This window comes from Musa acuminata, chromosome BXJ3-1 (genome assembly GCF_036884655.1).
Source record: "Musa acuminata AAA Group cultivar baxijiao chromosome BXJ3-1, Cavendish_Baxijiao_AAA, whole genome shotgun sequence".
Classification (NCBI taxonomy): domain Eukaryota; kingdom Viridiplantae; phylum Streptophyta; class Magnoliopsida; order Zingiberales; family Musaceae; genus Musa; species Musa acuminata.
In genome coordinates this window covers 8,076,117-8,088,608 of record NC_088349.1, presented here as the reverse complement: position 1 = coordinate 8,088,608, position 12,492 = coordinate 8,076,117, and the positions used below count along the sequence as shown (strand labels likewise).

Sequence of the window (12,492 nt, the reverse complement as noted above, 5' to 3'; positions counted from 1 at the left end):
CGATTACATAATAATAAGTTTGCATTCTTTGGTCTTTTAATTGAATCCGACGGCCCCGTTCGATCCGGTCCGATACTTATATCTGGTTCGATGTTTTGGTTCGACGGTCCAGTCCGATTCGATACTTGTATCTGGTTCCATATTTCGGTTCGACGGCCGCGTCCGATGCGGTTGGATACTTAAAAAGTGTACGGGCCTCCTCCGGAAAAGAGAAACCCTATGGTTCTCGTGCGGTGATGGCGGCTAAAGGAGGAGGGAACATAGGCTCCACCTCCATCGATGGCGTGAACCTCTTCTCCCTCTCGGGCCAGCGCTTCGTGTCCACTTGGCTTCCTCCCAAGAAGCTTAGAGCCCTTCGCAAAGACAAAGGTTTCTTCTCTTACATCCTTCGCTCGTTTTGATATTACGTTCGCCTTCTTCTTGGTAGAAGGCTTCCGCCTTTGCAGTTTAACTATTGAAAGTATGTTTGCCGCTGGCGTTCTTAAGAGAATTTCCGATCAAAAACACCCCTATATTTCTTAGAGGAAACAATTCGACTTGTTCTAAACTTGTGGCCCGTTGTATTAAGATTTACTGTATGATTTAGAAATAGGAGATCTTGGAACAATGGTAAACGAAAACACTCGATGGGTTAGTTTGAGGTACATTGTCTTCTGCTTTGTTGATGCACTTCTCTGTGTTGGTGTTGAGGTACTCCTCGTTGTTGTACGAGGGGAGTTGGCCTTGGGTTTAGCCACAGGAACTGCCATGGTGTCAATTAGTGGTGCCAAGAGAATGGAGAAGAGATGGTGAGGGAAGCAGAGGGTAAATCAGAGAACAAAGGGATAGAGCCACTAGTGTCAGTAGCAATGAAACATATAAATCGTGGATGAGATATGCATTGCGAGAGACAGCTATTGTTTCCCCTTAAGACAAGGATCAATACGTTTGAAGGAAGATGGCTAGCGACGGTTCCAATTGTACTGATTTGGTGAATTAAATGGCCTTGATTACATCTGAGTTAGATTTTCCTTTTATCCCCTGATAAATACGCCTTTTGTGAATTTTGATATATAGTGAAGAAGAGCATATGAAATTAATTATATTCTCAGAATAACTTTGAGCAATTGCTCCATGCTATGTTTATCAAATTCTCTGAACACGAGTCCTACTGTGTTCTTTGGACACAATAGATTAATCCAAATTTAGTTACAAATTTTGAGAGAATAGTGAAATTTGCTTCATCGATCTCTACCATATTTTCTGTCATTGATTAATTGCTTCGTCATAGAACTACATGATAAGCTCTTGTCTTTTGACATATGACTTGTTGCTCCCTCCAGCATCCACTTATGAGATGTATATATAAATTTGTCATTCATGTTACATATGTTCAAACTGTATTGACTTCTATAGCTTAATATTACATTTTAGGTGTTTCGATGTTACCTTTTTCTTTGTTTTGCTCCTTAACTTATTTATCACTTATCGCGACATTGATACTCTTTTACTGTTTTGGGAAATCAAATAATAAGTAAAAAGACTCTTTCTTTCTTGACCAAGTCAAGGTTGGATTTTTAGCTCATTACCTTACTATGTGACATTTTATATTTCAACTCAAGGCAAATCTTCTTTTCTTCTATTTAACAAATTCCTAGTAATTGCATAAACATCAAAGACATTGTTGGATAAATTTAAGATTTATTATTAAAGATGTGTTCTTTATTCTTATTTTATACAAGCCTCATATCGTGTTTTCCATATTTGTCTGACAAATTTGCTGAGCTTATTTGATTAATATTTTTCATAAATCAACAATTAGACTACCTGCAGAGGGTGGACTTAATTCAAGATTTGAGATTTGAGACTGCAACTACCAAATTAAAGGTGACTCCTGATGGTGACTATGTCATTGCATCAAGTATGAGTAGCTAAATTAACATGTGTTGATAACTTTTAGGTATAAATATATTTTCTCTTAGGTTTCTGTTGCCTTTGTGTATGTGTGTGTGCTTATGCACTCATATTTGAATACAAGCATACATGCCCATGATGGATTGTCTAAACATGTTATCTATTTTTGTTCTTGCTCCTTCCTCTACATTATGTGTTTCTGACTATTTTAAAACATGTTATGCTAATATTTAATTATTTATGAAGGTGACTTTGAAGTTCATGATTGAGAACTGAAGCCTATTAGAGATGCTTCAATGTTTGGATATGCCGATTTACCTTCCAGTTGATCTGACCCAACATATTGGTGGCCTTATTTATCCATATTAATGTTGATTTTTTTTATTGCAAGCCATAAGCCAGGATTGGGGTTGCATCAGCTAACAGACCATTGTAACTTTTTTTGTCATATCTTATGAAAAAAAAATAGCTGGGAGTTGAGACAATATGGATTGTTGTTCTTTAACCTATCCTTGTCAGTTGAATAAGGTGAAGAAAATCAAAGAAGAATTGAATAGTTTGTTTCTTTTACTTGAGTTTTACCTTTTGATTGGAAAGCCTGTGTTTTGCCGAGTTACAAGCATCACTATGACTAATGTCATTTCAGCCTGTCTTGTTGTCCATGATCATTAGACCCAATCCATGTCTGAGGTCATTCTTGTCACATCCTTTACATCATTGTATAATGTCACTTGATTTAACATATATAAAGGTCCGTAGCACACTTGTCTTATTCACTGTTTGGATCTCTATATGCTTATTATGTGCAGTAAATTCTGATGTTAGGTATTTATTCTCCTCAAGTTAAAATGTTTGAGCTGAGAGAATTGTCATTGAAGTTTGTAAGGCACCTTGTTTCAGAAATTATTAATTTTCAGGTATTTTACTAGCTTTACTTCTATGTGTTCTCTGCAACTCAGGTTTTCTTGGCATGTATAGTTTTACTATGTAACAAAGAGGTCATATTTTGCATTTGTTTGGGGTTAATCTTCTAAATGTTTACCTTCTTCATTTGGTGATTCTTCAATTGTTTATATTTAATTGCATGGTCAGTTAGCTTCTTTACTAAATTGATCTTTATGTCAGAGCCAAGATACATATCATACTGCACCAGCAGAGAGCCAATGTACTGCAACTGTGTTAGAATGACTTCCAGACCATTATTTGGGTTGGTTTTGGAGTTTTGGGTTAATTGTTGCTAAATCAGATGTAGGCAGAATAAATTTTTACTCGAGTATGTTCCAAGGTTTAAATAATTGAAAATATTTTATGGTACCTTGTCTCTCAGTTGTTTCCAAGTTCAGGTTGAGTTTGAATAATGGCTGTCACATGAGCAGTCAGTCGATTGATGGCTGTGCCAAATTTTGAAGTCCTTTATAAAAATCTCAAATTTAGAAAGCTTTGGAATCGACTGAAGTTGTTAACAAGTAGATAGTTTTTTAAAGTCCTAGTTCAATATGTTGGAAGTTTGGTTTCTCTGACCAAGTGATGCAACTAAGGTTCAAAATTAGAATTTATCATAGGCTAAGTCAACCATTTGAATTGTGAGTTTGAAATGACAGATATCTTTTGTAAGGCCGAAACATACAACAAATGGACTAAAATAAAATATTAAGAGATTTGTCAGTTGGGCTCTCTCTCTCTCTCTCTCTCTCTCTCTATATATATATATATATATATATATATAATTCTGTTACCAGCTAGACTGCTACCAACTTGTTACATTTGAATGATTTCTGTTGTTTGTAGCTCTTCTTATAATGCTTTTCTCGGTGTCTGTTGGTTGGTTTCGTAAGATGGATTCGACTACTTAGTCGTAGTTCCTATTCTATGCATGCAGCTATTAGATTGGTTCCATATGATATATTTTGTTGTTTTCATCTTTATTGTTAAATATTTCTGCATGAAGTAATAGGAAATTTTGAACAGAAAATGGCTTTTTCGTGTGTTGATCGATCCGTGTGTCTGCATGCAAAATATGGAAATCACCATAGCTTAAGGATTCCACGGTTTGTCAACAGAGTGATAAAAATTGATTTTCTTTACTTTTGTCTCTTTGCCATATTGGATGGTAACTATTTTGTACTATGATGTTGCTGGTATATGTTTTATTTATTTTATCAAGTATTCTTTATGACCCTTGTGTTTGTCTGCCAATTACTGCTTTTGGCAGTAGGATCTGACCCAAGGCAATAAGTATTCAAGATCTAGGGCTTGTGCCTTAGGATTTATGGTCAAGGGATTCATCCATTGGTGGCCTCCTCTATCATCTTTGCTCACTGGTAGGTCCTCTCTTTTCTTCCCTCTTCTTTCACCCTTCTCTTTGTGGATTCTCCGTTGCCACTGTCCTCTATTCGCCTTTCCTCTCTCCCCCTCCTCCTTTCCTTGCATCCAGCATCCCTAGCTGCAGTGAGAGATGGTTGGGGAGATGGGTTCCAACATGACAATTTGACATGGGTATCGTAGTAAGGTCACTAGTGTCATACTTTAGGCGACGAGCGAGACTAAAGACAAGTGCAAAAGCATCAAGTTCAAGGGTAGTAGACGTTGAAGTGGAGGAAGTTGATTTAGACGAAATGAAAGAATAGATGATGGATACAAAACAAGTGATGGAGCAGATGAGAACATGGATGATGTTGATGATCATTAGATTTGTTTGATTGGTAGATGTTTGAATTTTTATTTTGTTAATTGAGTACTCTATAGATGGCTACACACATTGTGATTTGGTGTTTGTAATCATCTTGCATATGTAATGATATCTCATGTTTGGATTAAAGTTTTAAATTTAATATTCGTCTGTATAATGGTATCTTATTTATGTTCTGGCAGAAAAGTTGGGAAAACATATAGAGGGTTGCTTTTATATTCCACCTAAAACTGAAAAACATGTTAAAACCTAGGAAGGAATAATAATATTACAAAAGATATTCTAAAGTAAACCTCATGAAGCTTATGTTTTGGTGACTTGTTAATTTTTTAATATTGGAAGGAGATAAAGTCTTTGTGCTTCCTTTGGAAGGAGGTTAAATCACGATATGTTAATCACCTTCCTTGCAGTAATCTGGACCAACTGTAGCTAGCAGCTGCGTTATTATTTAGGTGGTTAGGCTTACTCTCTTGAGCTGGCATTTCCTAGCTCCTGGTGCCTATGGGAATTCGTTCTGGGCCACACTGATGTATCAAAGCTTTACTTTTAGGTGGCTTCTTATTTATTATTATTACTTTGATCAACGGCTACAAAATAAGATAATTTCAAGAATTTTGTGGTTTCACATGTATGCTATATGTTCAACCAATAATTGTTTACAAATAATAAAATGCCCTTATAGCAAGATATAAATCATTTATGTATTTTTTTCTGTGCTGTCATGTGTCTTTTATTAAGGATCTAGCAGATTTATTCTTTAGCTGGAACCTGAACCCACATTTATCATTTGTTACTTGATTGTTTATTCATATATTGGCATCTACTTGGGTTACTATAGGGTGGACCCCCTCCCCCTTTTCTCTCCCTCTTTATTCCGTCAGAAAAAAAATCATTTTATGGTTATTATGGCATTTACTTTCTGGTCCTATTTAACTTCGAATATTTTCTCAAATTATTTAATTCCTAATTAACTATTAAATTGTCATTGAATCTAATGGTCTTGACTCTTGACATACTTGAGGGAAATTTTGTGGTTATCTTTGGAATTACTATGTTTTGTATTTAATGTTGATCTACTGATGATGGATAAGATGGATATATGATTTTGAATAGGATATTTAATCTCATTTATACTAACCACATAATTGTTAATGAAGATGAATTGGTTAATGAAGCTGAATTGATGATTTACTGGACCTCTCTTTACAAGTTTTTGTTTTCTTTCTATATTTGTGAAGCATTATATTGTAGGTGACTTCTTTCTTGTTGATCTTATGTTAAACTGCATAAAGAATGTTGAAGATCTGACGTACATATATTATATAGATATATACTCATATTCATGTATGTGCACATATAATATATATAAGTACATGTTTATGTGTAGAGAGCAGTGATTTAAAAAGCGCTAGGCGCCAAAAGGCGCTAAGGTCCAAAACGCCCGAGGCGCTAGGCGCTCGCCCAAGCGAAGCGAGACGCTAAAATATAAAAATATATAATATAATTAATAAATATAATTATTTAAATAAAAATATGCTATTAAATTAAGAAAATTAGGTACAAAATCATAATAAATAAATAAATCATAATAGTATATTTTTTAATAAAAAATACTATTAAATAAATAAAAATTAATAGTATTAAAATAAAAATAATATATTAGTAATCTAATAAATAAAAATACTATTATTAGTATACAATTAGCAGTATACTGTTAATATACTATCGACAGTATAGTGAGAAGAGTGAGAAGACCGAGGTTGCTGAGGCAACGGCAATGGTAGTAAGCGACAGCCGTAGCTGGAGTGGGAGCGGCGAGCAGCGGCGACAACAGGAGCGGCGAGCGATAGCGGGAGCGGGAGCTGCGAGCGGCAACAACAGCAGCGACGAGCAGCGATTGTGGTAGCGGCGAGCAATCGGCGAGCAACAATTGTGGCAGCGGCGAGTAGCGACAGTAGCAACGACAGTGGCAGCAGCAGCAAAGAGTAGCGACCGTGGAGAAGAAATCTCAATGGTAAAATCGCGAGTGTTAGGGTTGGGGAAGTCGGGGAAATCACCAAAGGGAGCATGATATCGGTGATTTAGTTGGTTTGATTGAACCAACTAAGGCACCGGAGACCAACCAGACCTAAAAATCTGGTTCAGTCGCCTGGTTTAACCCAGGCGCTTGCCCGAAGCGCCCGACGCCTGGGCTCGGGCGAGCGCCTAGGCAACACCTCTTTGAAGTGAGGCGCCTGGACATGAAGCGAGGCGCTCGAGCCTCGCCTCGCCTCGCCCGAGCGACTAGGCGAGCGCCCGAGCGCCTATTGAAATCACTGGTAGAGAGAGATTTAACTATAATAATCTTAAGACTTCGTGTAGTTCTGGGTTAAGGGGGTTTAAGCAGGTTGTTATTGGCTTAACCCACTAAATGATATGGAGTCAGGAATTACTCAATATTAAGAATTGATGGTGTATAGGTGCAGCAATTGTTGAAGAATTTATTCCAATCTTGATAGCTAATATAGGATTATAGTGGATGTTGTCATGTTTCAATTTATGAAATTTGCAAAATTCCCCAAAATTTTGAATGAGAAATACAATAGAATGATCCTGCATCAAGTTCTTGATGTAAAACCAAAATATGTATGAATGAATTATTTTTATATTAATTTTTTTCATGCAAGTTTCATATGAAACTCATCAAAATTACTGTTATACAAGGAGTCCTAGGTTTGCACAATTTTAAGATTGGCACATGCATATATTCATCCTTTGAGGTTTTAACATGAGGTAGCTTTGGATTTTATGAAATATGATAACACACAAGAAGCTGCATTACGTTGAATTATTGCACGGCCGACTTATTACTGACTTGGTTTTCATATTTTTGCCAAGCTTGTCATCCTTTGGTCGCACACAGGCTTTAATAAGCTCTTGTTATACCATGGAAAACAGACAGCAGCCGACTTCTTTGGATAATAAGGATACGATGAACAAACATGGCCGCCCCCCCTCCCTCCCCAATCCTAATTTCTAACACTACTATTCCAAAATTTCCTAACAAACTCTGACATGCTTGGCTTAACCATTTTTTAACAGGGTGAGAATACGACCAGCATAGAACCGAACTCTGGAGCAATCAATGATATATGTGTTTTCAATGAGAGTGGCTTGATGTTACTGTCTTTAGTCAGCAGCCAGATACCAGCCTACTTTGTACTTGCTCTTGGCCCTGCCTCAAAGTGGTACTTCGTACTTGTACCTAGAAAACCTGACGTGGCGGTGTTATATCTTACCAATTGTGGCTTATTTTCTAAAAATTCAAATTCTTTTGGTGCCTTTATGTGCTGAAGCCCATTGTCATATCTACTTTCTTAGAGGAAGAAATGGAGTTAGGGTCACAAACAACCAATTATGATGATTTCAATTTTTTAACCACAGAAGAGTTTGAATGTCTGAAACTTACCAATTTGATTGGCACCAATCTCTTTAGGGCCTACATGCATGGTTTCTTTATTGATCATCGTCCATATAAAAAGGTAATGATGCATCTGACTTTTTCTTTTAAGAGAAAAGAATTGAAAAGAATATGTCAACTTCTTGGACTTTTTCTTTCAGAAAAATCTTATAAAATCAGTAGCCACTAATTTCATTCCTGCTGATGCCTTCTTTTCACTGTAATTTTGATCATGCAGGCAAAGGCTTTGGTGGATCCTTTGCATATGATGAATACAGGGAGAAACAGAAGAAAGAGAAGATGGAGGCTAAGCAAGCCTCACATATTACAGTACTTTCTCTTCTTTGGTTTGCTTTTCTGCTGCTATATGTCCACTTAGTAAAAGATTCCTGTTTGGTGTTGCAGATACAGAAAAGGTTGCCTAAAGTAAACAGGCTCCTTGCAGCTCGCTTGCATATTGCGGAAGAAAGTGAAATGGAGAATATGGATGACGCAGTTGCAAAAAAGAAATCAAATAAAAACAGAGTATTAACTAGTGAGATCCATAGAGATGCACATTTTGCAGCAATGTTCATGAATAAGGTATATGCAGAATGCATTATGACAAACACCATAAGCATTTCTTTTCCTAGAAGATCTAGAACACAATTTGCATCTAATACTTTCATCAGTAGTGATGGATATTCAAAGATTTATAATATCCTTAGCAGAAACATAGTACTCCATAATGTTTCTTAAGCATTTAAACCAAGAAATAGTTTAATGAGTGGAACAAAACTGTTCTGAGTCTTCTGACTACCAATTGGCTCACACAATCTGAATATCTTTTCTACCTCATAAATTATGTATTTAAGTTCACTGGATTTGCTTCTTAATTGAGTTGAGGTGGCTGTTAATTGTTATGTTCATGGGTTGATCTTTGTTTCTTCCACCTACTAGTATTTTGTCATTGAATCAAATTCTTAGCCTGTTCCACTTATATTTAATCATGGCTTATTATACCTCCTGATTAAGGGTTCGTACTTGTATGAAATGATAACGAGGATGGCATTGTGACCTGAAAGTTCATATTCGACATCATTATCTTCCTATAAAAGAAGAATGAAGTGGTAAAAGTTATGTTTACAACAATGTAACTACTATCCTGATCATAGAAAAGGTTAATTTTAATGTCTCTATAAATACATGAACCAACATGTATGAATAATAATCTGTTAACTTTTATACACAAACTGTCATTAATATATCTTGCTGTTAGCTTTCTTGGACCTTATTATCCATGTGATCCCACATGCTGTTCTTTCCAAGATTCCAAAAGCACTGATTTGTCATAGCAGTATTCAAGTATCTACAAATGTTTAATGCAACTGAAATATTTAGCTCCTAGAATATTGTTTATCATTGGTTATGTTTATGTGCTCATATGGTTTTCAATTGCCAGTATACTGAACATGCAAAAATTAAGTTTCTTTAGCTTTCTAAAAATGGTTCTTTTTAGTTTTGTGATCCATTTTTTATGCTTGTTCTTTGCATGTCTTATAGTAGTGTCTTCTAATTTTTGCACGATTGGCCGATAATTTTCAGGACTTTTGAAGTGGATGAACTGTCACAGGAGTTTCTTTCGCTTCATCCCCAATCTTCTAAGAAGCAACCCTCCCTGATTGAGGAACATTTTGAGCCTGTAAAGGAGGATTGGGAAGAGCAGGGGACCAGTGATTCTGATGCGCTTCAATAGCTTCACAGGAATCCGAAGATGAGCTTGACGCGGATGAGAATATAGTTAAGAAGTAGAAGGGCATGAGGTGAACCCCTGGGATTCTTTATGGTTATAACGTCGTTTTTACTTATATGACATAATGGTATTGGGTACTTCAATGTGCGCCATTCTTTGACAGTTTTGTGGCACAATTGAATATTTAAACAAAGTTGGAACTGTTATAGTCTTAGTTTCATCACTAAACTATGCCATTTGCTTTTCTCACAATTTACAAACAAATCAAGAACATGATCGAACTGCACTTACATTCCATTGATTAGTAAGATGAGTTAGGTATCATACTTAATCATCATTAAAGTTGCTATTTAGTTTTTGGCTAATACATCCATTTAGGTGATCGGTGCTTGAGTCACTGAAACATCCTCTTTTCTTGCAATAATGTTTTCCAAAACCTGCATGGGTGGAGCCTTGTTCACAGAGTTGTTCTATGTTTTTATATGAAGTAATCAGGCAGCATATATTGAATTAATGGATAACCTAGCTATGTGCTTCTTTTTTTTCCTTTTACCCACCTAAGCTATTTCATGCAATTCTTTTTTTCTTTACACTTAGAGAGAATTCTTACTGTATCCATATATAAAATTTAGATTTTTTTTTTGGCATGGGGCAGTCACTAAATTATAACAAGAGATTTTTTGTTAAAACCATCTAAAGTGATCTCTTCTTTCTGATGAGAGGGCCATTGTACAGTACTGTTCTCTTTCCGAGGTCAATGTAGGATGGTTCAAATCAGTGATAATTAACATAGTGCTGGTTGGACATATTGTCTGCATATGGATGCTTGCATTTAAGTGCACTGTGCTGCCCATGTACCTTTCCACTCAACATGCAGATACTGTCCACCGGTGCAGTATGATATGCAGGAGTATTTTAGCTATTTACACATGTTTGTAGTTGAGTCAGTTTTAGCTGGGGCCAGGGTAGAGTCTGATCACCTGCTGGTAGAGATTACAAGGGACCTAAATTGCAATAAGAGAATTTTCTTTTGTATTATCTATGAAACTATGTTAAGGGATAGTTTAAAATGTCTAACCTTGTGAAAGGATTTTTGACATTGTACCTACATAAAGTTCCAACACTATTTCCTGCTGAGACAGCAGTTTAGAGGTCCACTGAGACAATAGTTTGCACAAAATATGGAAGATACCAAATATGTTTTATCTAGATTCTAACGTAATGATTTCTTTTAGGTTATACGAGAAGGATGAATGCCAAGCCGAAGCATTTTTAAGGAGCCTCTCTCTGGCCAAGGAGGATGCCCTTCCTCTTGGAGAGAGGGTTGCTGCTCTAGAGAAAAACTAGCAGTTGGTACTCTGAATGGTGTGAAATTTGGACCTGGTGGTTCACGGCAAATCTCTTTCGTCTCCGAAAGCTCAAAGAGACAGAAAGTTGAGCAGCCTGAAGAGGGAAAAATGAGGGGAATTCAGTATCTAGGATTAAAGCCAAGTAGATCAGGGTTTTATGCAATGGGAAAGCAAGGTGGTAGAGGGTGATGTGGTAACGGCAGCGGCCGTCAATGGGAGAGGAGATAAAGTTGGTTAATTCAACTGCCATCCAACTAGCTGGATGGTTGGAGGCATCCAGGCGGCTTTCCACAGGTTGATGGTGCCTCCTTGCTAGCAATATGCACATGATTTACTGCATGAAACAGGTGGTACTATATATACACACATGGAAAAAGAAATTGGTCAAATACATATGGCACCGTTGATCTGTTCTGGCATACAAGAACCGTGAAATGCGGAAGAATTGGCATACAGTGTTCAGGGTAGACAGTTGTTCTTGGTGTTCTCTTGACTGAATGGTTCCGAGATCGTGATCATGGTTCAACTAAATTAGTAGTTTCTCTGCTTGTCATCTATGGACCAGACCTTCCGCAAGGAAGGTTTTTTGTTTCATAGTTTATCAAATTAAATTGTTTTCATGGTTCATCTCTGTAATCTTTCTAACATTGCATCTTGGTTATTAGAAAATATGTGAACGAGTCCAGTATGTTAAAAAAATCAAAGAACATTTCACTGATATGTCCCAAGAGTAAACATCAGGAGTTGGTTAAACTCCTGAGCAGGATTCTTTTGTTGTCTCATTTTCTTACCGAAATCTATGTTTTTCTTTGGTGCAGACCAAACTCTTATTTTGATGAGACCAAACTGGATGGTTGATGCTTGTTTATGTCAGATCTGACATCGCAGCCGAATGATGACTCTACATTGAGATTGTACTTGTTGTCACAAGAAAGTTCTGATATATATATATATGTATATATTCTTGAATATAGTTAAGAGTAAGGAGTTTGGGGATATATATTAACTATATTTGGTACACCTGCAAAGGATGGTCACGTAAGAAAAAGTCAGATGGAACGGTTAAAGGTGTCATCAATGTGGGTTGCTGTGCTTTATGTGGTGGTGGTGATGGAGGATATGGAGAAGGGGAAAGCTTTTTGTGGCTGTAGGATATGAGAAGTAGAAAGTTTAACATGGCGCTGCTGGTGTTGATGATGGGTTGATCATGTTGATGGAAACAGCACTCGATGATGACATTGAAGACGAGGATGACAACGCCTTGCAAGAGGACAAGTAGCTACGACTGTCATGGCATTAATGGTATATATGGCTAAACGATGATGAGCCATGAAAAGGAAAGTGGATCCATTGCGATCTAACCAATTTATATGCTTAAATTTATTAGATG

General features: G+C 36.6%; 1 protein-coding gene across 1 annotated transcript; it reads left to right on the top strand.

Annotated features, from left to right (window-relative positions):
• The first annotated feature begins 180 nt into the window (after window positions 1-180).
• Window positions 181-11,822, top strand: LOC103995566 (uncharacterized). Its single transcript, XM_065135909.1, has 5 exons — window positions 181-369; window positions 8,260-8,351; window positions 8,427-8,603; window positions 9,606-9,823; window positions 10,989-11,822. The coding sequence occupies exons 1-4, from the start codon at window positions 237-239 to the stop codon at window positions 9,612-9,614; spliced, it is 411 nt and encodes a 136-aa protein (XP_064991981.1). The 5' UTR covers window positions 181-236; the 3' UTR covers window positions 9,615-9,823; window positions 10,989-11,822.
• Window positions 11,823-12,492: the final 670 nt, after the last annotated feature.